The 25,562-nt window shown below is 42.8% G+C and overlaps 1 protein-coding gene across 7 annotated transcripts in view; it reads right to left on the reverse strand.

The window, feature by feature from the left end:
* The window catches only part of LOC135097460 (uncharacterized), a 68,370-nt gene that overhangs the window by 37,873 nt on the left and 4,935 nt on the right, over positions 1 to 25,562 (reverse strand). For 2 of the 7 annotated variants that reach the window (XM_063999373.1, XM_063999372.1), the window contains exons 5-18: positions 18,642 to 18,771; positions 18,167 to 18,212; positions 17,699 to 17,875; positions 17,016 to 17,169; positions 16,368 to 16,512; positions 15,693 to 16,228; positions 15,300 to 15,383; positions 14,928 to 15,070; positions 14,566 to 14,737; positions 13,743 to 13,897; positions 13,241 to 13,357; positions 12,528 to 12,609; positions 11,881 to 11,999; positions 10,329 to 11,062 (exon numbers count right to left, since the gene is read on the reverse strand). In XM_063999373.1, the coding sequence (XP_063855443.1) occupies positions 10,937 to 11,062; positions 11,881 to 11,999; positions 12,528 to 12,609; positions 13,241 to 13,357; positions 13,743 to 13,897; positions 14,566 to 14,737; positions 14,928 to 15,070; positions 15,300 to 15,383; positions 15,693 to 16,228; positions 16,368 to 16,512; positions 17,016 to 17,169; positions 17,699 to 17,875; positions 18,167 to 18,212; positions 18,642 to 18,771 (2,186 nt within the window). In that variant the 3' untranslated portion in view covers positions 10,329 to 10,936. Of the gene's footprint in view, positions 1 to 10,328; positions 11,063 to 11,880; positions 12,000 to 12,527; positions 12,610 to 13,236; positions 13,358 to 13,742; positions 13,898 to 14,565; positions 14,738 to 14,927; positions 15,071 to 15,299; positions 15,384 to 15,692; positions 16,229 to 16,367; positions 16,513 to 17,015; positions 17,170 to 17,698; positions 17,876 to 18,166; positions 18,213 to 18,641; positions 18,772 to 19,781; positions 19,941 to 25,562 lie in introns of those variants that run through there. The other 5 variants (XM_063999378.1, XM_063999375.1, XM_063999374.1 and 2 more) reach the window with 5 other exon arrangements.

Raw genomic sequence — 25,562 nt, forward strand, 5'->3', positions numbered from 1 at the left:
TCCTCCAGTATCTCCTCCTCCTCCTCCTCCTCCTCCTCCTCCTCCTCCTCCTCCTCCCTATTCTAGAGTCCCACCTCCTCCATCTCCAGCGTGTTCTTCGCGGCTCTCACTCTTAAGTTCCGTCTTTCCCGATTCCCACCTATATATATTTTTTTCCTTCTTCGCTCTTGCTTTCCATCTCAACGGTCTTTTCTACGCCTCCTCCTCTTCCTTCTCTCCTTCTTCCTTCTCCTCCTCTTCTTCTTCTTCTTCATCCTCTTCTTCTTCCTCCTCCTCCTCCTCCTAGTCCTCCTCCAATCCTTTCACGGTGTCTCCTCAGCCCAAGTCCTCTCCCCTCTTTTCTTTCCTCCCTCTTTACGACTTTCTTTCATCCTGGAGTCCCTTGTTCCACACTCCTTTGCTCCTATGTCATGCCTGTCCCTCCTCTCCTATTTCTGCTCCCTCAAAATATCTACTGGCTGGCTCCCTTTCCTCCTCAAAATACCACTTCATCTTCCCTCCTCCCGTCCTGCTTCTCTCTCTCCCTCTCCCTCCTCGCGTCATCTCTCAGTTCCCCCACATTTGCTTCGTAACTTTTCGTGTCTAAGGGCGGGACTTGGCCCACTCTCCCCACACACGTAAGGCGTCTCTGAGAAGCTGCTCCTCCACACCTCACCTCACCGCAGTGCCCCCTCCTTGCCCTCCCTTGACGCCCTATGCAGCCGCCACCTCGCCTCAAAAACATGCACGATCATCGTTTTGAAATATCTCCTCATACTCTGCGAAAGTCAGTCAGTATAAAAAATGAAGGTGAATGTTTATATAACAGTGATTAAAGTGTTTTTAAGGAAGTTTTTTTTTTCATTTTGTACGTTCGAAAGGAAAATGTATCTCAGATTTTACTCAAATGTTTGCAAAAAAAAAAATAAATAAATAAATAAATAAATAAAAAAAGAATGCAGAAAGAAAGTTACAAGATTGATTAAAGGTTTCTCAAGTAGAACCTTTTTTCATTCGAAGTACTTTTCAAAACCGTGGAATTGCTTTCATTCTATATTATAAAAGGAATGAGTGGAAGTGAAGAGGAAAAGTGTTTATTGTATCATTGCCATCATCATTTCCGTAATTGTGCTCATTGCCACCACCTCACCACCGCTACGCTGCTCCTGTCACTTGTTTTCCGTCACAATAAATTAAAAGTGCATGATCATAAACTCTCTCTCTCTCTCTCTCTCTCTCTCTCTCTCTCTCTCTCTCTCTCTCTCTCTCTCTCTCTCTCTCTCTCTCTCTCTCTCTCTCTCTCTCTCTCTCTCTCTCTCTCTCTCTCTCTCTCTCTCTCTCTCTCTCTCTCTCTCTCTCTCTGCCTCAGGAGTTTCCATCCCTGTGTCCAAGACCATTTACGTACTATTCATTCGATCAGTCATCAATTACTTTTCTCTTTTTCTCATTCAGGTCTCCAAGATGACATTGGAGCCTCTCGGAAAATTTCAAAATAGAGTGATGAGATTTATCCTGGGGTGTCCACTCTCCATCATGCATGGTTCTTAACATGTAGGCGTAGCTTGACTTGCCCCCACTTCTTAAGAGTGTCGCAAATACGCGAATGTCACTTCAGCGTAAAGTGCCTCTACTCTCACCATTATGTTCCTCATTACTTTAATGTTATCAGAACTTCACTCAATCCAGACGCGTCCAGACCTCTACTTCGACCTGGCGGCCGCATCCTCACCAAGATGGTATGTGATACCATTCGCAGACTGGCTGTTGATGTTCCTGAGGCAGAAATTGATCCTGGATTACCACCATGGCGTGTTCCTCAACCGGACGTCTCCTTTACTCAGACCTTCAAAGCAGACCTTCCTCTCCTGCAGAAACACCTGGCTTTAGAGACCATTGCCAGAGCGTCTGCCTCTGTTCCGGCGGCGCATCACGTCTACGTTGACGGCTAGCTGTAGGAGGATGGGAGTGCCGTGTGCTCCATATTCTCCGTGACAATGGTGCCGCCCGGAGGAGAGCAGTGAGCCGGCGACTCACAGTCGGCTCTTTACGCCCTCGCTTCTCCAAGACCAACGCACCAGGAAGATGTACAGAAAACATTACGTCAGCTGGCCACAGCTCAAGGCAACAGGTTAGTCATATCATTCTTGTGGTACCTTCTCATGTCAGACTTCCAAATAATGTCACTTGATAGTCTCGCCAAAGCTGTCTGTGCTCTCAATTTACTTGACATGCGTGATACTCCCTCCCTAAGTTGTTATAAGAAAGATTATATTCGGACGTTCACTCCACGGTGGTACACATCGCAGAAACGTTGAGAGGGCAAAGCAGTGTTTCCATCCAACACCATGACAAATTTCTCGCTGCTCCTCATATGTATCGTCGTCACGGACTCACGGTGCGAGACACAATGTTGTGAGTGCCAGGCTGAGGATGGGCTACTGCCCGGTGTGGCAGGTCTCCCATGCAGAGGACGTGCCTCACTACTCCACCTACAGGCTGTGTAACCTTCCCGATGCCAACACTTTGCAACACTATTGCCTTGAACGCATCGCTGTAAGGGACTTGTTACCTGAAGGGCAGGAATTAATCAGTATTTGTAAAAGCTTATTTAACGATGATTATTTAGACACAATTCTTGTCAGTCATCCACATTTAGATGGATATTAACTGTATGATCTTAAGCTTATCTGTGTGTGTGTGTGTGTGTGTGTGTGTGTGTGTGTGTGTGTGTGTGTGTGTGTGTGTGTGTGTGTGTGTGTGCGCGCGCGCGCGCGCGCGCGAGATATATATATATATATATATATATATATATATATATATATATATATATATATATATATATATATATATATATATATATATATATATATAAGTGTGCACATTCTACCTAAACAATGTACCCTGCGTAATACGTAAACTGATTGACACAAAAAAGTTCTCTCTCTCTCTCTCTCTCTCTCTCTCTCTCTCTCTCTCTCTCTCTCTCTCTCAGGGCAAGATGGCGGTGTTGGCTCAGTTATATTTTTATTAGATATCGCCCGGAGGCTCTTTTGATCTTTCCAGTGATCTTCTGTATTGAATCGCCGTCCGCCCCGCCCCTCCTGGCCCAGCCTCCCTCCTTCACCTCGCCTCACTTTTTCCTCCTTTTAAAACCTTTCATATATTTCTTTTTTATTATCGACTCCCTTGTTCCTGACAGTTCCCCAGCTTTGCCTGTCACTCTTCTTCGTTTCCTTCTTCCTCTGCTTCTTCCTTAAAATCTCAAAGAGTAGTCCGTGTTTGTTTCTCTGTTAAATATTTTGGCTTTTTGTTTTTCCTCTAGGTTTCGGTCCTCTCTCTCTCTCTCTCTCTCTCTCTCTCTCTCTCTCTCTCTCTCTCTCTCTCTCTCTCTCTCTCTCTCTTCTTACTTTTTTTCATCTATCTTGTTTTCTTCCTTTTTTCTTTCGTCTCCATGCTTTCAGTTAACCTTCTTCCACCTCTCTTGTTTTCTCTTTTCTACCTTTCAGTCATAATCTCTCTCTCTCTCTCTCTCTCTCTCTCTCTCTCTCTCTCTCTCTCTCTCTCTCTCTCTCTCTCTCTCTCTCTCTCTCTCTCTCTCTCTATCGTGTCTACATTCCCTTTTTATTTCGATTCCTTTCTCTTCCATCTCTACTCATATTCCTCTTCTCTTTCTTTTATCTCTATTATTGTCCTTCTCTTCTAACTGCTTCTTCCTTTCTTCTCTTCCCTGTAGTAAGATGTAAGATAAAGTAGGGAAATATTCACATAACAACAACAACGACAACAAAAGAAAAAAGAAAATTGATGGAAAAATAAACAAAACAGAACGAAAACAAGCCAAATAAATGTACACGAGCAAAACTGAACAAAATAGAAACATAAACCAGAAAAAAAAGAGAGAAAAACAGATGAGAAAGATGTAAAATAGAAGAACATTAGAACGAGGAAAACGGAGGAGGAGGCGCTAGAGAAAGAAAACGAGAGTGTGGGGATCCTACTGCTGCTGCTCCTGCCTACTAGCTCAGTAGCACGAGAAGGAACAAGGCGGAGCATCAAACCGTGAATGAGTCTACGGCATGAACGCGCTGTTGCCCTACGCCTAACCTAACATAACCTAACCCAAGCCTTCCCCCTAACCTAACCTAACCCCTCCACTGCCTGATAATGTTTCCCCACCATCGCTTGCAGGTGTTTTAATTAGCTTATTTTCCTTTTTCCTTTTTTTTTTTTTATCTACTACAGTCTTTAGTTCGTTAGCCTAGAAAGAATTACGTTAGTTTTATATTTTCTCTTACAATGTTCTGAATGTAAAAAAAAAAAAAAAGACTATCAGGAAAAAGACTTATTCTAATCCTCACTTAAGCTAATCCAACTTACCTTAAGCCTTACCTCACCTAACATACACGTTCAATAAGCCCGCTATCGTAACACCCACACCTCTTTCCCTCTTCTTCCTCCCCCTCTTCCTTCCTTCATTAAAAGGGAGAGACAACACTTCCTTAATTCTTTGCCATCAGTATTTAGGTTCTTTTATATACACTTAAAAAAAACTCATCCTCTTTCTTCTCAACCTCCCCTTCTTTTGTTTTTTTCTCCAACTAGGCTACTTTTAACTAAATTAATCTTCATCTCTTTGCTATCAGTACTTTAGTCTTACCTTTTTTTATTTGCTTCTTTTCCAACTCCTCCCTTCTCTTGTTCCTCCTCCAACGAGCGCCCCACTCACCAGAATAATGAAAATAAAGGAAAACACAACTTTCTCATCTTATATCTAGTACTTTAGTCCTTTATATCTACACTTTAAAAGAAACTCCTTCCCCTGCTCCTCCTCCTCTTCCTCCTCCTCCTCCTCTTGCCCATCTTCTCTTCCAACCGCTGACTCACTCACTCACTTAAAAGGAAAGAAGGACTGTACTCGTACAGCTTCTTCCTTTCCTTATAATCCGTGTTTCTTTTCCTGTTCTTTCAATAAATAGATTAAAAAATATTTTCTTTTCACATCCTCTATTTGTAGCCATATTCCTAACTCACTCATGAAAAAGAAAGCTTCACTGTCTGACCTTGCAAACATTACTCCCATCTTGTCTCTTCAAAATGTAAAAGAAAATGAACTTCTCTTCTTTATCCTCTTTTCTATCTACATTCACTTCCCACATGACTAAAAAATAAATAAATGAGTAAATAAAATAATAATAAAGGTAAAAATAAAAAAAAAAATGACACCTTCTCATCTCGCAAACATTACTTTCTTTTTATCTCTTCAAAATCTCATCTTCTTCCTCACCTACACCCACTTGCCACCTCACCCAAATAAAAAGGAAAACAGCATCTTTCAGTAAGTGTTTTTCATTCCATCGCTCCCGCAATTAAATGATAAGATCTCTTCATCTCCTCCTCGAATGAAAAGAGCAAAACATAACTTCCTCATTTCATTCCCACCAGTACTTTGCTCCCCTCCTCTTAAGCACACAAAGGAACAAGAACACTTAGCTCCCTACACTTTACATTAACACACTCCGCCATTGTTTTACCCTTCCGGTGCTGCACGATTTTCCCCATAACCACCTATATAGAATTTTTCGAACACCTCTTTTTGTACTACAGTCTTTTATAAAATTCCGCAGCCAAGATTCACTCTTATACTTCTACTACTGCTACTACTACTACTACTACTACTACTACTACTACTACTACTACAGCTACTACTACTACTACTACTACTACTACTACAGCTACTACTACTACTACTACTACTACTACTACTACTACTACTATTACTACTACTACTGCTGCTGCTACTACTACTACTTCTACTACTACTACTACTACTACTACCACTGCTATAATGATAATGATGATAATGATGATGATGATGATGATAACATAATAATTATAATAATAATAATAATAATAATAATGATAATAATAATAATAATAATAATAATAATAATAATGATAATAATAATAATAATAATAAATAATAATAATGATAATAATAATAATAATAATAATAATAATAATAACAGGTTTATTTGGCAAGAGCAGCACACAACACGAAACTTTCTTTGTGTTTCTACATACTTTTGAGAGAGAGAGAGAGAGAGAGAGAGAGAGAGAGAGAGAGAGAGAGAGAGAGAGAGAGAGAGAGAGAGAGAGAGAGAGAAATAGGTCTACCTACTCTCACGCTTCGCGCCTCTCTCGGTTACTATCTACTCCTCCTCCTCCTCCTTCTCCTCTTCCTCCTCCTCCTCTTCCTCCTTCTTTAGTTTAAGGAACCGTGAGGCTCTAAAACATTATATGGTCGGATACTCAGTAGTGGTAGTAGTAGTAGCAGTAGTAGTAGTAGTAGTAGTAGTAGTAGTAGTAGTAGTAGTAGTAGTAGTAGTACTAGTAGTAGGTTAAGAGAAGAAGAGAGATGGAGGAGGAGGAGGAGGAATAACAAAAACACATAACAGGACAGGAAAAAAAAAAGAGAGCAAGAAAAGAAAGGAAACAAATAGAGGAAAAGGAAATGTCAAAGTTACCATTAAGAAGGAGAATTTCAAAGATAAGATAGCTACTCGCAAGACATAAAAGACTGACGGACTGACTCACTGACCGACCGATTGACTGACTGACTGGCTGACTGACTAACTTACAATCTTAACGTGCGTCAACAAAAGGGTCATATGGCGCCGATGACACGTAAGAGTGCTAAATATTATTCCTTATCATCATTTGGTACATTACAGAGAGAGAGAGAGAGAGAGAGAGAGAGAGAGAGAGAGAGAGAGAGAGAGAGAGAGAGAGAGAGAGAGAGAGAGAGAGATAATACTTAAATCTTTGCTATTCACTCCAGCTTGAGAGAATTATCCTAACCACAATACATCTCAGGCAAACTATCTCTGCCAGTCTTTCTTATCGCACGGCAATCCAGCATTAGCCGAGCTGTTGCTGTTTATTAGTGAGTGTATCGCCAGACCAGGTAATCTCCGCACTCACTGGGGGATCACGAGACACCAGAAACAGGCTTACCACCACCTCCTCCTCCTCCTCCTCTTCCACACCACACCTACACCTCATTCTGCTTCTACGCTTCCTCTACCACCTCCTCCTCTTCCTCCTTCGTCTCTTCCTTTTCCATCATCTTCTATGTTTCCATTAGTTCCTCATCCTGGTTTTCCACATCCTCCTCCTCCTCCTCCTCCTACACTTTCACTATCTTCTCTTGTTTCTCCTACTCTTCCACTTCCACCTTCTTCTGCTCTTCCATTACTTTCACCTCCTTCTCCTCTTGTTTTTTTTCCATCACATCCTTCTCCTTCTCCTCTTCCTGCTCTTCCATCACCTCCTTCTTCTCCTTCTACGCTTTCTGCCACCTATTCCTTCTCCTGCTCTTCCACCACCTCTTGTTCCTGCTCTTCCATCACCTCCTCCTCCTCCTCCTCCTCAGCTTTCTGCTCATCCTGCTCTTCCATCTTCTAGTTCTCGTTCTGAATTCTTTCTCTCGTGCTACTGTTTTTTTCCCTATTTTTTTTTTCTTTCTTTCCTCCTTCATCTTTCCATCTCCCATCAAACGACTCGTCTTTCCTCTCCTGTAATTCCTTTTCTCCTTCAGTAGTCCTTTCTCGTCTCCCACCCCCTTTCCTCCTTCTCTTCCTCCTTTTTTTTTTTATCTCCTACTCTCCTCCATTTCATCTCCCACCTTCCTCCTCCTCCTTCTTTTCTCCTATTTAACTCCTATCCTCCTCTTTTTTTCATCTCCACCTTTCCTTTCCTCTTCTTTTTAGTTTCTCCTTCATTTCCTCATACGTTTCTCTCCTATTCCATCCTTTAATGTTTTGCACCACCATTAACAACACGAAACAACTTTTTTTTTTTACTTTTCTTTTTCGCTACTGCACAACTACGACTTTCTTGGGTGTTATTTCATTATTTTGAATCTGTGTGTGTGTGTGTGTGTGTGTATGACAGTATCCCAAGCGTCTCGAATCACTACTTGAAGCGGTTCATTCCAGCTCTCTCTCTCTCTCTCTCTCTCTCTCTCTCTCTCTCTCTCTCTCTCTCTCTCTCTCTCTCTCTCTCTATATATGACGTCACAAAGCCAGCCCAAAATAGCCTGGCCACGGTTCTCATCAGTGGCCGCTATCACAATCCCGCCATCAGGCTCTTTCTCCAATTACTGCCATTTTATGATGCCTTCCATTGTGTCAACTTTCCCGCTCTCCCCCGAAGCTCATTGTGTCAACTTCCCCATTCAGCGCCGCGCGGGGGAGGAGGCGAGGCAATAAGGGGCTTGGTGGGTGGCTTACGCGCCTGCCATTCTATGATAATTGCTTGCCAAGGGTGATTGTGTGTGTGAGGACTCCCCGGCATCAGCGAGTCATCTCTGAAGGGTGTCCGTGTGGAAGAATATAAGGGGAGAGGGGGTACTTTCTAAACTGTATGTGAAAGTATTGGGGGAGAAAAAGGGAGCGAAAGTTTTTTTTTTTTTGTGTGTGTGTGTGTGTTTATGATTTTTCGTTTTGTTGCTATTGTTGTTACAGTTATACTACTACTACTACTACTACTACCACCATCTCTACCACCACCACCACCACCACCATTACCACCACTACTACTACAACGTTATACTTTTGCTTTTGTTGAATAGAAATTGATTTTGCCTTATCAAATTACTTACTGAATTTGAATGCTTTAAAATTATGAAAAGGTGGCAGACTGACATCAGAGGTCATATGGCGCTGTGGCGATACACTAGATAGTCATGTAAATGTAAAGATATTGTGATGTATAGCTAAGATAAAGGCCTGTAACATATAAAAAATGCGTTATAATCAAATGAAAAAATATTATATCTGTATTTTCTCTGATCGTTACTAATAATAGATTCTAACTGGCATTCTTTTTCATTTTCTTAACACATCTGTGGACGTGGCCGTGAGGTGATGCTACACGTCAGCATCACCTCCCAGTAGGCGCTATAAAGCTGGGAGCCGTTTTGTGAGTGTAGATATTTTATCTCGGCCTAAATGGGAACATTATCTGACGAAGCAGGATGAAGGAAGATCAGTTGCATACAGGAAGTAATCCCTGCAAGTTGTTACGCTACTAATGCATTATTATTATCATCATCATTATTATTAACGTCATCATCATCATCATCATTAACAACAACAACAACAACAACAACAACAACAACAACAACAACAACAACAACAACAACAATAACAACAACAACAACAATGACAGTAGTAAAAAGAGAAAAAAAGAAGAAAGAGGAGAAGGAAGAGAAGAAAGAGGAGGAGGAGAAGGAGGAGGAGGAGAAGGAGGAGGAGGAGAACATGAAGCAAGGTAGACGATCACTTCGAGATAACCATTTGCTTTCTCCTTTTCCTCCTACCCCTCCCGCTCCCCCTCCCCTTCCTCCTCTTACACTGTACATTCATCCCTCACCCACCATGACGCCACACTCCATCTAAACAAAGACTACACGAAAGACAAGAAAACTCAACGAAGCGGTATGACGGTTGGTGGCAAGCTGTCTTCATAGAGAACGGGGCGGCCACTACGCAAACGCATACTAATGTAATTATAAATGCTAAAAAAAATAAATTACTGTAACAAAATATTCAGCAACACTACATATTTTCTTCTGCTAATGTGGAACTTATTCAGCTGGTTATCGATCTCAATAATAGTTTTAGTGTAGTTTCGGGCAATACGACACATATTTATAATGAATTTGATTTTTATACCTCATTAGCAGGAATAGTCTCGAAACTTAACTTTTTACCCCAGTATTCTCTGTGATCTACTTGAGTTACAGTGGAAGCAATGAAGCGCGGCATGACAGGTCAATAATGAGGCAAGTTAGGGTTGTGATACAAGTGGTCGGGCAAGACGGCTGATTGCCTAATTGGTAGTTAACGCCATGAAGCGCACATCACACTCCACATATATATACGAATAATACTAACAGAAATAATGTCAGAAACAAAACCACAACATAAACATACAAACATATGATAATGTCAGACGCAATGCCATGGATAAAATTATAAACCAATACACACATGGCTTAAGCAGGACGACTAAACCAGGGTCATTGCCCACACCATATATGACAACAACGGAAACCTGATATGGTGTGCCAGAACCTGCTCTCCTGTACTTCATGTGTGATTTACACGATCTAGGCTTTCACTTTGATATAACAGTTGCTCTTTTCAATTTTGGCACGAAAAAAGGGCATATTATATCTACAATCAGTGACTTGGTAGAGTAGACATTATATAATTAGCTTGCACAGCACTAAAACACAGAAAATCAGACTCTAGCAACTATTAACATTTGTAAGGCATTCTTACCTTTGAGGTGCAAGATAGTCAGGTTTCATCTTCCTTCCCTGTGTCCTGAAAACACCTCCAAAACGAGGTAGCACATCTTGCATTGCTTTTACGCGGAGGAAATAGCAGTGGACTGATGATGATTGTTGTAGTTTCCCGCGGAAGTCCAGTTGATTCTGCTTTTTCAACGGGGTTTTCTTTCTTACGTAAATGGTAAAGCAAGTGTCGAGGTCCCTGATTGGCTTTATTTTGATCCAGTATTTAACAATGAACATTTTATTTTGATATTACTATAATAATTATTGATGGTTGGGTGTATTGATAATTAAGGGAACATTTTTCAATACAAACGAACATGAGAACGTAGCAACAGGAGTGAATAGTCCCAATGAAATGAATACATGTATATAATTTATGTTGATATTATCGCCTACATATTTTCTAAGAATAAGCAAGCAATTAATCAACACAATGTAAAAAAATAAATAAATAAACAATATAGTGTTGTATAGCAGCTACACGAATGGATGCCAGATGTACGATGACGTCATTTATTTATGGTTTTGGTAACAAATTCCTGCTTTTGATTTGCCTTCAGAACGAACATAAAAGTTTGTCTGACTGGTGGGTCAAAAGGTTGCTTGCCCGCTGCCACTTCGCCTCAGGGTCTCCGCCAGCGCATCCACCAGGTTAACCATCAGTGTGTTGCCTTCGCACTGCCCGCCGCCTCCCATGACAGCCCAAGTGAACCACCCCTGCAGAGGAATACATGCGCACTGTTGGATTAACCCGGAATAGGACTCTTTTTATCACAATCCAGATATTTATTGGTTTACAAGTCACAGCCCAGTAAAACTTTCTCCAGAAATAAAATCAGTTATTTTTTTTTCACGAGTCAAAATATTCCTTACCTTAATTCTGCCTATCACTTTGTGTTCAGCTTCGTAAAGTAACTGAATCACCTAAGGATTTAAGCTTACATCCCTAGCCTCTATACAGCCACTAAGATAAACAGTCACAAAGATAAGCAAATGGGATACATTCTGTCCAACAAGGTTCAAGACTAACACAGACGACTTGAAATGAATCTAGGTCGTCATGCTCTCTTAACTTCTTCAGTATCCTGGCATCGACTTCACTATATTTCACAAGTCATTGGAGGACTTTATCAAGTGAAGGATGATACGTTCGTGATCAAAGCATTTTAAATAATCTACAGCTACTCATTCAAAATCATTACGTCTTATTCACTCCATTGTCTATGAAGGGATATGATGAGGTTCGGATGTTATATATAGTACTGAAAGAGTTAATATTTCCACTGAGCACACCATGACTCACTGAGCCATATTCTGAAACATGCATGTGGCGCAACTCCTTTCCATTCAAATGGCTCCAGTTGAAGTTAGACGGGTTTTTAAGGGTGTTTTTACTGTTCTAGTGACATTAACAATATTTCTACATTATTAACACGAGAAACACTCTTGATAAGCCGCCAAATCATCACTGTGGCCTTGGAGTTTAGTCGTGATGATAGAGTAAAGCTTTTCAAAACACGAGCCACAACACCCACCTGCGCCAGCCTAATCCACTCGGAGGGCACCACCACCTCCACCTCCTCGCCGCGGGAACGCAGCAGCCCCGCCCGCTCCAGCACCGTCCATACTGCCTCCCACAATCCTACGCCTTCTGCTGCAAAAAAAAAAAAAAAAAAAAAAAAAAATTCACTTGGCGTGGCAGTAGTGTGTGTGTGTGTATGTGTGTGTGTGTGTTCGCTGCCCGGATCAGGATTACCTGCCCGGTTACTGCATATTTTTTACTGGCATTGATTAATTAAATTCTGGGGAGAGTCCTGATCTTTTTTTCTTTTTCTTTTTTTTTTCTATTTTCAGTACGTAATTACCTGAGCAACAAATTTGAGTTACTTTCGCGTTTCAAATTAAGGTAATGATCTCATCTAATATACGTACGAGCAGTTGCCTAATTAAAATTCCTGTTGTGTTTTGAGAGCTTATCTAGACATCTATTTATTTATCTTCTTTCTTGAAGTTCTTCATTATGAATTGTCTCGTCTTTGCTCTGCTTCTATTTTAAAGCCGAAACTATCTATACCAGCCCGAATGCTGGTGTAAAGAAGGAAACAGTACCTGCTCTGCCACGGTCACCTGCAGCAGCTACAGGTAGACATGCAACACCTGCGAGGAGGAGTTTGTTAATTACCTGTCCCCATTTCCTCCCTGAAAACTTCCAGCAGGTGATGTAAGTCTGCCTCGGTGCCAGACCCCAGCAGCAGGCGACGGACCTAGGGTGAAGGAACGAAGGCAGGAAAAGGGTGTGCATGAAGAGCAGGTATAATATATATATATATATATATATATATATATATATATATATATATATATATATATATATATATATATATATATATATATATATATATATATATATATATATATATATATATATATATATATATATATATATATATATATATATATATATATATATATATATATATATATATATATATATATATATATATATATATATATATGAATTAACTAGATATAGTGCATAACTAAAGGCAAACTAACTGATAATTGACTAATTTATTGAATGACCATTAAGTAGGTACTAATGAAATAATTATTTTATAGTTATAATTAATTAATTTACTATGTATCAAAATAAGTAGCTGAGTGATTGATTAACCGACTAAGTCATTGACCAATAACTAACTAGTAACTTACAACAAATTAATCACAAACCAGTTAATAACGAACTATGTAAAAAATTAACTAACCAACCAACTAACTAACTAAACTAGCTGACCTATCAAAACTTCAATGCAGATCATCAAAGTAAAAACTTAATTCATCAAGAAATACTTGAGAACCGTAGCCCTCCCACCCCAGCAAAGGCTCCTCACTTACTTCCTGCAGCAGATCCGCCCAGAGACTCGCCGGTGACTGTCCAAGGAAGTCGTGCAGGAACTTCAGAAGCGTGGCGTGGTCAGGCACCTCGCCACACAGGTCAGGGCTCTCCATGGCCTGATGGGGAGGTGGAGGCGTCGTCATCATGAATCAAGAACACCAGTCACGTTCAGTTGGGATTAATAAGTAAATAAATAAACTAAACGACTAGCAAATGATTATGTTAAATACTCGAAGCACCACCGCTGCACCTACTACACCATTAACACACTACCACACTACTGCCACACCACCACAGCTCCACCTCCACCATCTCCACCATCACCACTACCACACTACCCATATCGAACCACCACCATATCACCACTATAATATACCTCCTACACCACCAACACCTCCCCGCAACCACACTAAATCACCATCACTACATCCCAACACTACACCACCACGCTACCCCCGTCAGCACACATTCACCACTCAGCAGGACGCCAGCACGAGGCACCTGAGCAAGGACGGCAGTGACGGTATCGTGGAGCTCCTGCATGCTGGCGGTGTCGGCGTGGAAGGTCACCACCAAGCCAGCAGGGGTGTGTCGCGCTACCACCCGCGCCACCACCTTTCCGGCGTCCTCACCCAGAAACTCGTCCACTTTCTTCACTAACAGTACATTTGTGGATGAAAATAATGATGATGATGATATTGATAATGATAATAATAATGATAATAAATAAATAGATAAATGAATAAAGATAGATTAAAAAAATACATTAATAAACACTAAGGAAAAATAGTATAATGAAGTAAAGCTGAGCACAATGATGGTAAAACTAAATAAATTAATAAGGAATACTAATGCAGTAATATTAAATAGTAAAGTAGTTGATAATGAAAAAGAAAGTGCATATAAAAAGAGAGAGAGAGAGAGAGAGAGAGAGAGAGAGAGAGAGAGAGAGAGAGAGAGAGAGAGAGAGAGAGAGAGAGAGAGAGAGAGAGAAAGAGAGAGAGAGAGAGAATCAGGGACGATAAAGAACCAACGAATAACAAATCAGATGAAGTTACAAAATATAATCCTTTACAAAAATCATACCAAAAGAAAAATAAACAAATAAATAATAATAATAATAATAATAATAATAATAATAATAATAATAATAATAATAATAATAATAATAATAATAACAATTATAACAATAATCCCCACTAGCAAGTTCAAGATACAAGATAAAGACAAACAATAAAAGTCGAGTCAATCAAGTCATGCGAACAAAAAAAACACGGAGCATCATTCAATACTGAGCTGATCCACCCCGTCACTCTCTCCTTGCCTTCCCACGTCACCCCCACACGGTCTGACTCACCCAGCAGTGTGTGACTGTCGCGACCAAGCGTGAGGGAAGCGGCGAGGGAGGACGCGAGGACCGGCCACTTCAGCCACACCTTGTAGCTCCACCAGTCACGGAAATCCAGGACCAGCTGCGTGGAGGGGAGCGCCGCCGCCTGGAGGTGAACACAAAGGAGGAGAAAAAAAAGGAAAAAATGACTTATTTCTACCCACAAAGATTCCTCACCTAAAATAATTATCCAGCATGAAAATATCCACTGAGAGAGAGAGAGAGAGAGAGAGAGAGAGAGAGAGAGAGAGAGAGAGAGAGAGAGAGAGAGAGAGAGAGAGAGAGGTGGAACTTACCTGGTCGAAAGAGAAGCTGAAAGTTTTCTGGTACCACTGCAGGAGAGAGACGCCCCACTCCGCCTTCACCACCATGTTGCCCCACTCCCAGGTGTTCACCACGTACTCCCACCCAGTCCAGTCACGATTGAACCGAAATATTTCTAGAATTCAAAGTGATAAAAAATATTTTTGCAATATTTTTCTTGTATAGTTTAAATAATTTTTTTCTCTCTCTCTCTCTCTCTCTCTCTCTCTCTCTCTCTCTCTCTCTCTCTCTCTCTCTCTCTCTCTCTCTCTCTCTCTCTCTCTCTCTCTCTCTCTCTCTCTCTCTCTCTCTCTCTCTCTCTCTCTTGCTTTGAACTTTAGCTTCTCAGGCTCCGGTTCACTCACGGTTCAAGTTCCAGCCAACGTGAGGACAGAATGCCAGGTGTGTGCGCTGCAGGATCCGAATCCAGCGTCCTCCGTCAGATGAGACTATGCGTGCGGTGCGTGGAGGGAGATAAAGGGAGGGTGTCGTGAGCTCCAGGTAAGTAAACAACTCAAATACACTACTGTGGCACTGATGACGCGACCGACAAAAAATATTAGAACAGTACTATCCAAATAGTTATGATTTCAAAAGGTATAGCGAACAACTTTTTTTAATTATAAATTCTTATTTGCAAGAAATCAAGTATATAAAAAGACCTGAATAAAAGGACTTACTAACATCATAAGAAACGTATCATTAAATTTTGCCTTAATAGTCAAATTTCGTTCTACATGAAGTGTGGACGTACTTACCGAAAGTTTTCATGTTGGAAGAAAGGCTGAAAACCCGGGAAGTTAATTTTTGTGTAGTCTCTTGAACAGCGTCACTTGACACTGACTCTTCCGGTCCATCACACTCCGCTTTCCTGGAACATTCTTCGTCTACATTTACCATTACGGAATCATGATCATTTTGCTTTAAGTCTTCTGATTTATGATCTCGACCACTACAAACTTCATTCTGGTCTACTGTCTGTTCTTTTCTTAAATCTGAGTCGCAATCACTGTCGACGTGGTGCCGCGACTTGGCTTTTGGCTCCTTGACATTGCCGTCCCCACAACCTTCAGCATCACACCTGCCAGCCTCACCTCTGTCATCCGTGACCTGAGTCTCCTCGTCCTGCTTCTCCTGCTTGAAGTGAACGAATTCTAACGATATGTCAGATTTGGTAGACTTGACTTCCCCATTAACTTCCCAATGTTGCTTGCCCTGATTTTTCCAGAGCTTCGTCTCCCACTCGAGGGCTGTAGAGATAATTGGCACATGTAGGCTCACCTGCCAGTGTTTTCTGAAAGTTAAGAGAGGACTCATGGTTATAAACAATTGTCTAATGTAATCTATCAGTGCTTGAAAAGACATTTTACAGAAAACTTTTTTTCGAAACAAATGAAGTATTGGCACCTTCAAACACATGACTGCAAACCTACCCAGTGTGTGGCGTGACGGTGAGGTTCAGGAGACGCCGACGCTTCCCCGGCATCAGCGAGTCCACAGATACGCCAAAGATGGATTCAGAGAACTGAGTGCGCACCACCACGCCCCGTCCTGCCTCGGTTCCGGCTGCGTCTCGCTCTATACGAGGTATAAACAATCCTTTTAATTCGTTGCCTCAAGGTATATCATAGACTCCTTTATAAAGAAATCTATGGTTGCATCTTTTAGAAAGGAAAATTACGACTCCGACTATAGCAATGCCTTTCATATTTTATGCAATTTTTATTTCTTCCTTTTTCTTTTTCTTTTTTTTTCCCATCCTAACATTAAATTTAACCGAAAAAATCTTAACTAACGGTCATATCTTGCGCAGTGCTATTTAATTTTGATTTGAGATAATGAAAAGCAATATAGGTTTGCAGAGGATCTAAACCACCAAATAATAATAATAATAATAATAATAATAATAATAATAATAATAATAATAATGATAATAATAGTAATAATAATAATAATAATAATAACAATAATTCCCTGTTTAATAAAAATGTATACGTACACTCAATACACTGCGAGGCCCATCAGCTCCACCTCTTCACACACACACACACACACACACACACACACACACACTTACACACCTTGGTCAAGCTGAGGCGGCGCGGGGTCACCACTGGAGGCCTTGCCGCGCTCTTCCTCACCGCCTCTCAACCACAGCCGCCACCACTGCCCCGCCTGGCCCTCATGCCCGCTGGCCAGGCTGAGGGTGGTCCTGGGAGCCGCCATGAACAGCATCTAGAGGAAGGAATAGTGTGACCTCATCTCTTTTATTTCAAAGTGGCATGACAAGAATTTTGTATGTTTTTTTTTTTTTCTATAGGAATGATGAAGCAATGGTAGTATGTAATATATGAAGATAATAATGAGATGCAAATGTTAAAGATCAGATTTCTATTGCTGTGGTACTTTGTAAGCAGAAACTATGGATATTTAAATAGTTTTTTTTTTTTTTTTGCCTTTTGCAAGTCTTCCTCACGCATACGCATTAAAAGAAAATAATGAATAAATATATTAATAAACTACCAAATAAAAATAAATATAGGAAGACAAGGCAACAGATAAAACTAAACATGACATACAGGAAAAATAAAAAAAAATAAAGACAAAACAATATATATATATATATATATATATATATATATATATATATATATATATATATATATATATATATATATATATATATATATATATATATATATATATATATATAATAAAAATATAACAAGAAAATCTATAAGGTAATATTCTCACGCTCTCTCACCTCTTCCTCGGGGTGCCACGCTACGCTCACCAACTCCTCAGCTGATCCAACGCCCCCCACATGCTGGTACCTCTGCGCCACGACTTTGAGCGCATCACCTGTGTAGCCACCTGTCACCTGGAGGACGCGACCTGAGTAATTCCCGGTGACATTGCATCCACAGTTAGTCAGGTCAGTCTGTGAACAACGACATCTTACATTAGGCGAGTGGGAGGAGTGTGTGTGTGTGTGTGTGTGTGTGTGTGTGTGTGTGTGTGTGTGTGTGTGTGTGTGTGTGTGTGTGTGTGTGTGTGTGTGTGTGTGTGTGTGTGTGTGTGTGTGTGTGTGTGTGTGTGTGTGTGTGTGTGTGTGTGTGTGATTTATTCCAGCAGGTGTTCATCTTGAGTCTTAAATTGAAAAAAACGTCATTAATTTTAGTTAGTGTATTGTTCCTTCTTTTAAGACACGTTAGGTTATGCACCCACCCACCTGCAGAGCCAAGGTAAGGGACCGGGTGGAGGGAGAGGTCCCCACTCTGAAATACAAGAAAAGTTGAAGCTTCAGTCTCTCTCTCTCTCTCTCTCTCTCTCTCTCTCTCTCTCTCTCTCTCTCTCTCTCTCTCTCTCTCTCTCATACATTAGTTCACTTAGATATAATTTCTACCCTAACCAAACCACTTAAATGACATGTCGCTGAAGGACCACGACCAAATAGTCTCATTATATTGAATTTATAGACATGTAATAAAGAAGTGTCCTATAGCTGTTATTTTCACGCTATTGGTATATCATATAGGGCAGTGATTCCTAACCTTTCCCAAGTTCATGCATCCTTCCATGAGCTTTTGAGATATTCATGTACAATTCATTAAAAGAAAATCACACTTTTCTCTAACTTTAAGACTGAAAATATACAAGTAATAGTACTTATCTATCCATCTTCGGTGCGGTGTATTAAGTGTTACCTGAGAAATGTTTGAGTGGAGTCATCAGTTCGGTTTAACGTGTAAGCGGTGACCAGGCGGAAGGATGCTGCCGATGCCTGCTGGCTGTGTGCCGGGATCCCCACCACTGTTACCAGCATCAACGCCGCACCTAGAGTAAGGGAAAGATGGTTGTATGGTTTATGACAATACACATTTCATTCGTTCATGTAAATTATCTTTGTAGTGTCGAGTACAATAATTTCGAATTAGTGATGATTATAGATAGAGTTTCTTTTTAGCGGTAAGTTCGATAATTACAGAATAGTTTACCACTTCCAACGTAATCGCAGAATAATTCCTCTTGGAAGTTGATAATCTGCGTATAGTGTCGTACAATAGTCACACACCAGTTCCTTTAGGTAAACTATTTGTTATATTGGCTAATATGATAATTATAGAATGGTCACTCAAAAATGTTTCCACTAGGACGAACAACCCCACTCGCTTATGAAACCTCAGTTCCATGGTATAGCAGGTCGACGTTTTACTTAAAGAATATCCACACCTTTCCAGTTTTGGATGCTAACCGGGGTAACTCAATCATTTTTTAAGACTGAATAACATTATGCTTGTGGCGCTTCCTGGCTTTCCACTTTCCCTTACATATCCAGTCACGCGGCAATTTCAAAATACACGTTAGAATATTTTCGCGAACGGTGAGTTTATTTGACGGTTTAAAATTGTTTGGATTTCTCTCTTACTTGAATCACGGTTGGTAAAATAAAGTGAGGATGTTGTGAAAGAAGAAGAAAAGAATGTTCCCTCGTGCAATTGTGGGGCGTGTGGAGGCACCTGGCAGCTCCCCTACTCCCCTTCCTTTAGTCTCCACCTCACGTAGTCACTGCTGCAGACGATGGGAGACGGCAGAGTTCATGCTTACAAACCACAATGTAGTTTTATAACATGCTTTCAATATGAACCGTACTGTTTTCAGTAAAGTAAAGGAGCAAATGATAGTATACTAAATAATAGTACGTGTTCACTAACAAACTTAGGTACCTTATTCCCATCACACACACACACACACACACACGCGATTGTTAGCATACATCATATGGAAGAACATCTAAGGGCCGTATTGTTAAATCTCTTCGTATCACCACTACCTAATCTACTCACCAAAACACCAGTACATGTTCCTCGCTTGGCACCACCCAGATGGATCACCGGGCAGTGTTGGTGTCCTTCAGCTGACACACACGAGCGTTCACTGGGGCTGAGCTCTCCCAACTAACCCTGCCATGACCCTCAGCCTGCACCTCGCCTGTCACCTTTCCGCCCCTCCCCCCCGCCAGCCATTCTATTCGGGTAAGGCACATGACAAGAATAGCAAGATGAAGTATCAGGAGACTTGTAAGGTCCAGCACCCAGGCCGAGAAATCTTAAGTCATCATGAATTGGCGGATGTATTTACTTATCAATTCACTTATTATTATTATCATTATTATTATTATTATCATTATTATTACTTCGAGGGATGGAACACCGTATGAGGAGGTAAAGCCTACCTTAATGATATCGAAATACCTCTATCGTATCACCACGCTCCCTACACCATTCCAGTGACTAGCTTTTTTTTTTTCAGTCCCTGGATCATCCTAGTCACTCTTCTTTGCACAGCCACAACTGTACACCGTAATGTAAGAGAGGCCTTATCAAAGCACTAAATGCACTGTTTTATAGGCCGCAGACTTGTAGTATCACTTTGTTTTCTCTCTCTCGAAGATTTAGCTATCTCCCTGGCCTTTAAGCTGCTGTTATATATTGTGCATCCCTCTCTCTCTCTCTCTCTCTCTCTCTCTCTCTCTCTCTCTCTCTCTTACTTCTTACGTAGAGAACGCTACCTCATTGATATCGAATTTCATTTCACACTTTTCTGTCCAATCATACTTTCTATCCAGTCCTGTCTTATCTTCGTAATTTGGTGTCATTCGCAAATTTACTGACGTCACTACTTACTAGTAATTCCGGAATATAATGATGCTAATAATGGAGGAGGAGGTGAAAAGAAACACAAGTGCTGGGAGGATAGTTTATTCCCGACTAGTTTCGCACAAGCTTCTTCAGGGGAACTAGTCGGGAATAAACTCACCTCCCAACACTTGTATTTCTTCTCACCTCCTCCTCCAGCTTGTCGGAATGTCTGAACAACAACAACAATAATAATAATAATAATAATAATAATAACAATAATAATAATAATAATAATAATAATAATAATAATAATAATAATAATAATAACAATAATTATAATAATAATAATAATAATAATAATAATAATAATAATAATAATAATAATAATAATAATAATAATAATAACAATAATTATAATAATAATAAGAAGAAGAAGAAGAAGAAGAAAAAGAAGAAGCGGAAGAACAAAAAACAAGAAGAAGAAGAAGAAGAAGAAGAAGAAAAAAAAAAAAAAAAGAAGAAGCAGAAGAAGAACAAGAACAAGAACAAGAACAAGAAGAACAAGAAGAAGAAGAAGAAGAAGAAGAAGAAAAGAAGAAAAAGAAGATGATGATGAAGAAGAAGGAAAAAAAAAATAAATAAATAAACAAATGAAAATAACAATGAATTCAAGGACAATAGTTACTCATATAACTTCTAAGATTTGTTCTAGAGCAAACATAAAGTGATCTGAAAAAAATAAATAAATGCAGCAGCTCAGTGATCCAAGACGGAAGCAGTCCGATGTGCTACTGACAGACTGCGAAATTACTTCCACACACCACCAAACAAAATGTGAACAAACTTGTAACTTTAAAACTTTTTTCCCTAAACCCTTGAAACAGCTATTCTTTGTCAAATGAACGGTTGCCACTCAACACTGAAGAACCAGTGCCAGGACCTGCTGAAGCTGTCGGTGGTGTTCCCAGTTTTTACAAGTCTATCAAGATGGCTGCCATTCCTACGATGCTCACTCTGAGCCTGAAAGAAAGAAAAGGAACAAACGCAGAAGGAAAACGTTAGAGTAATATAAAGCGATATATGGAAGAAACAAAGATATAAATATTTGCCATCATGCTTACCACGTCATCAATATTCTCCTAATTATTATAAATTCTTGTTATAGTTACAATAATGCTGGAAGAGAGATTTATAGTTACAATAATGCTGGAAGAGAGAATTAATAAGAAGCAGCTACAAGGAGCCAGTAGGCTAGTAGTAGTAGTGACAATGTGCATATAAAGTATACACACTACAATCAATTTCCAATTATTTATTTTATTTATTTTTTCTTAAGCCCCAGTTAAATCTGCACACACATGTGCACTCTCTTTTTTTTTATGCTGCTGCTGCTTCACTTTCTTCTTCTTCTTAAAGCCACACCTTCCTGTTATGGCAAAACAGCCCCTCCAAACAAACCTTCCACACACCGTGCCTTCTCTCTCCTCACCCTTCACGCCCCAAACCTGCGATCCCTTCCTCACCATCTCTCTTCACTCAATCTACAAATGTCTTGTCGCACCGATGAGGATCACAATAAGTATTTAATTTTAAAATCGTTTTATACGATAAAAAGTTTGTTTACCCCAACGTCCAGCTCTCGTAGCAGGAGGGGGTGAGGATCGCACAGAACAGGGCGAGGTTCCCCAGGTGGGACTCAGCCCAGCAGTATGCCTGCACCAGGGCAGAGTCGGCCGCTGCCAGGGACGACTGATAGTTTAGGGACTAAATTATCAGTTCAGGGAGTCACGAGGCAAGCCACCAGGGAACAGCAAAACTAGAATAAACTAAGAGAAAATCTGACGCATCCTCACACAGTAGACACGATGGACGTCATCCACTTCGTGAAGGGCGTCCTTCAGTGAAAACACAGAACATTGGAAAGGAGACCGTCAAATGAAAAGAAGGAGTACTCCTGAACCACAGCACCTCAGTGGAGGGAGAATGATATTGGAAGTCAATTCTGCGGAACGGGCCGGTGTCCACCACCACCACCTGTCCTGCAGGATAGGTATCCACCGCCACGACCATCACCTGTCCTGCAGGGCGGGTATACACCGCCACCACCTGTCCTGTAGGACGGATATCCACCGCCATGACCATCACCTGTCCTGCAGGACGGGTATCCACCGCCACCACCTGTCCTGTAGGACGGGTATCCACCGCCACCACCTGTCCTGTAGGACGGGTATCCACCGCCACCACCTGACCTGTAGGACGGGTATCCACCGCCATCACTTGTCCTGTAGGACGGGTATAAACCGCGACGACCATCACCTGTCGTGCTGGACGAGTATCCACCGCCATGAACATCACCTGTACTGCAGGACGGGTATCCACCGCAACCATCTGTCCTTGTAGGACGTGTATTCACCGCCACCACCTGTCCTGTACGAAGGGTATCTAGCGCCACCACTGTCCTGCAGAGCAGGTATCCACCGCCACCGCCTGCCCTGCAGGACGAGTATCCACCGCCACCACCTGTCATGCTGGACGGGTATTCACCGCCACTACCTGTCATGCTGGAAGGTTATCCACGGCCACCACCTGTCCTGCGGGACGGGTATTCACTGCCATCACCTGCCCTGCTGGACTGGTATTCAATGCCATCACCTGTCCTGCTAGACGGGTATCCACCGCCATGACCACCACCTGTCCAGCTGGACGGGCATCCACCGCCACGACCTGTCCTGCTGGATGGGTATCCACTGCCACCACCTGTCCTGCTGGACGGGTATCTATTGCCACCATCTGTCCTGCAGGGCGGCGGGTACCCACCATACCCGCCGCCATGACCATCACCTATCCTGCTGGACGGATATCCACCGCCATGACTGCCACCTGTCCTGCTTGATGGGTATCCCCCGCCACCACTTGTCCTACTAGACGGGTATCCACCGCCATGACCATCACCTGTCGTGCTGGACGGGTATCCACCGCCACCACTTGTCCTGCTGGACGAGTGTCCACCGCCAGACCATCACCTGTCCTGCTGGATGGGTATCTACCGCCATAAACATCACCTGTCCCGCTGAACGGGTATCCACCGCCACCACCTGTCCTGCAGGGCGGGTATCCACCGCCGTGACTATCACCTGTCCTGCTGGACGGATATCCACAGCGACCACCTGTCCTGAAGGCCGGGTATCCACCGCTATGACCATCACCTGTCCTGCTGGACGGGTATCCACCGCCACCACCTGTCCTGCAGGGCGGGTATCCATTACCACCACCTATCCTGCTGGACAGGAATCCACCGCCACCACCTGTCTTGCTGGACGGGTATCCACCGCCACCACCTGTCCTGCTGGATGGGTATTCACCGCCACTACCTGTCATGCTGGAAGGTTATCCACGGCCACCACCTGTCCTGCGGGACGGGTATTCACTGCCATCACCTGTCCTGCTGGACTGGTATTCAATGCCATCACCTGTCCTGCTAGACGGGTATCCACCGCCATGACCACCACCTGTCCAGCTGGACGGGCATCCACCGCCACCACCTGTCCTGCTGGACGGGTATCCACTGCCACCACCTGTCCTGCTGGACGGGTATCTATTGCCACCATCTGTCCTGCAGGGCGGGTATCCACCATACCCGCCGCCATGACCATCACCTATCCTGCTGGACGGGTATCCACCGCCATGACTGCCACCTGTCCTGCTGGACGGGTATCCACCGCCATGACTACCACTTGTCCTGCTGGACGGGTATCCACCGCCACCACCTGTCCTGCAGGGCGGGTATCCACCGCCACGACAATCATCTATCTTGCTGGAAGGGTATTCACCGCCATGACTACCACCTGTCCTGCTGGATGGGTATCCACCGCCACCACCTGTCCTACTGGATGGTTGTGCAAAGCCACCACCTGTCTTGCTTGACGGGTATCCACCGCCATGACTACCACCTGTCCTGCTAAACGGGTATCCGCCGCCACCACTTGTCCTTCCGGACGGGTATCCACCGCCATGACCACCACCTGTCCAGCTGGACGGGCATCCACCGCCACCACCTGTCCTGCTGGACGGGTATCCACTGCCACCACCTGTCCTGCTGGACGGGTATCTATTGCCACCATCTGTCCTGCAGGGAGGGTATCCACCATACCCGCCGCCATGACCATCACCTATCCTGCTGGACGGGTATCCACCGCCATGACTGCCACCTGTCCTGCTGGACGGGTATCCACCGCCATGACTACCACTTGTCCTGCTGGACGGGTATCCACCGCCACCACCTGTCCTGCAGGGCGGGTATCCACCGCCACGACAATCATCTATCTTGCTGGAAGGGTATTCACCGCCATGACTACCACCTATCCTGCTGGATGGGTATCCCCCGCCACCACCTGTCCTGCTGGATGGTTATGCAGAGCCACCACCTGTCTTGCTGGACGGGTATCCACCGCCATGACTACCACCTGTCCTGCTAAACGGGTATCCGCCGCCACCACTTGTCCTTCTGGACGGGTATCCACCGCCATGACCATCACCTGTCCTGCTGGACGGGTATCCACCGCCATGACTACCACTTATCCTGCTGGACGGGTATCCACCGCCACCACCTGTCCTGCAGGGCGGGTATCCACCGCCACGACAATCATCTATCTTGCTGGAAGGGTATTCACCGCCATGACTACCACATGTCCTGCTGGATGGGTATCCACCGCCACCACCTGTCCTACTGGATGGTTGTGCAAAGCCACCACCTGTCTTGCTTGACAGGTATCCACCGCCATGACTACCACCTGTCCTGCTAAACGGGTATCCGCCGCCATGACCATCACCTGTCCTGCTGAACTGGTATCCACCGCCACGACCTGTCCTGCAGGGCGGGTATCCACCGCCATGACCATCACCTGTCCTGCTGGACAGGAATCCACCGCCACCACCTGTCCTGCTGGATGGGTATCCATCGCCATGACCATCACCTGTCCTCCTGGA

The sequence above is a fragment of the Scylla paramamosain genome, unplaced genomic scaffold, assembly GCF_035594125.1.
Source record: "Scylla paramamosain isolate STU-SP2022 unplaced genomic scaffold, ASM3559412v1 Contig20, whole genome shotgun sequence".
Classification (NCBI taxonomy): Eukaryota; Metazoa; Arthropoda; class Malacostraca; order Decapoda; family Portunidae; genus Scylla; species Scylla paramamosain.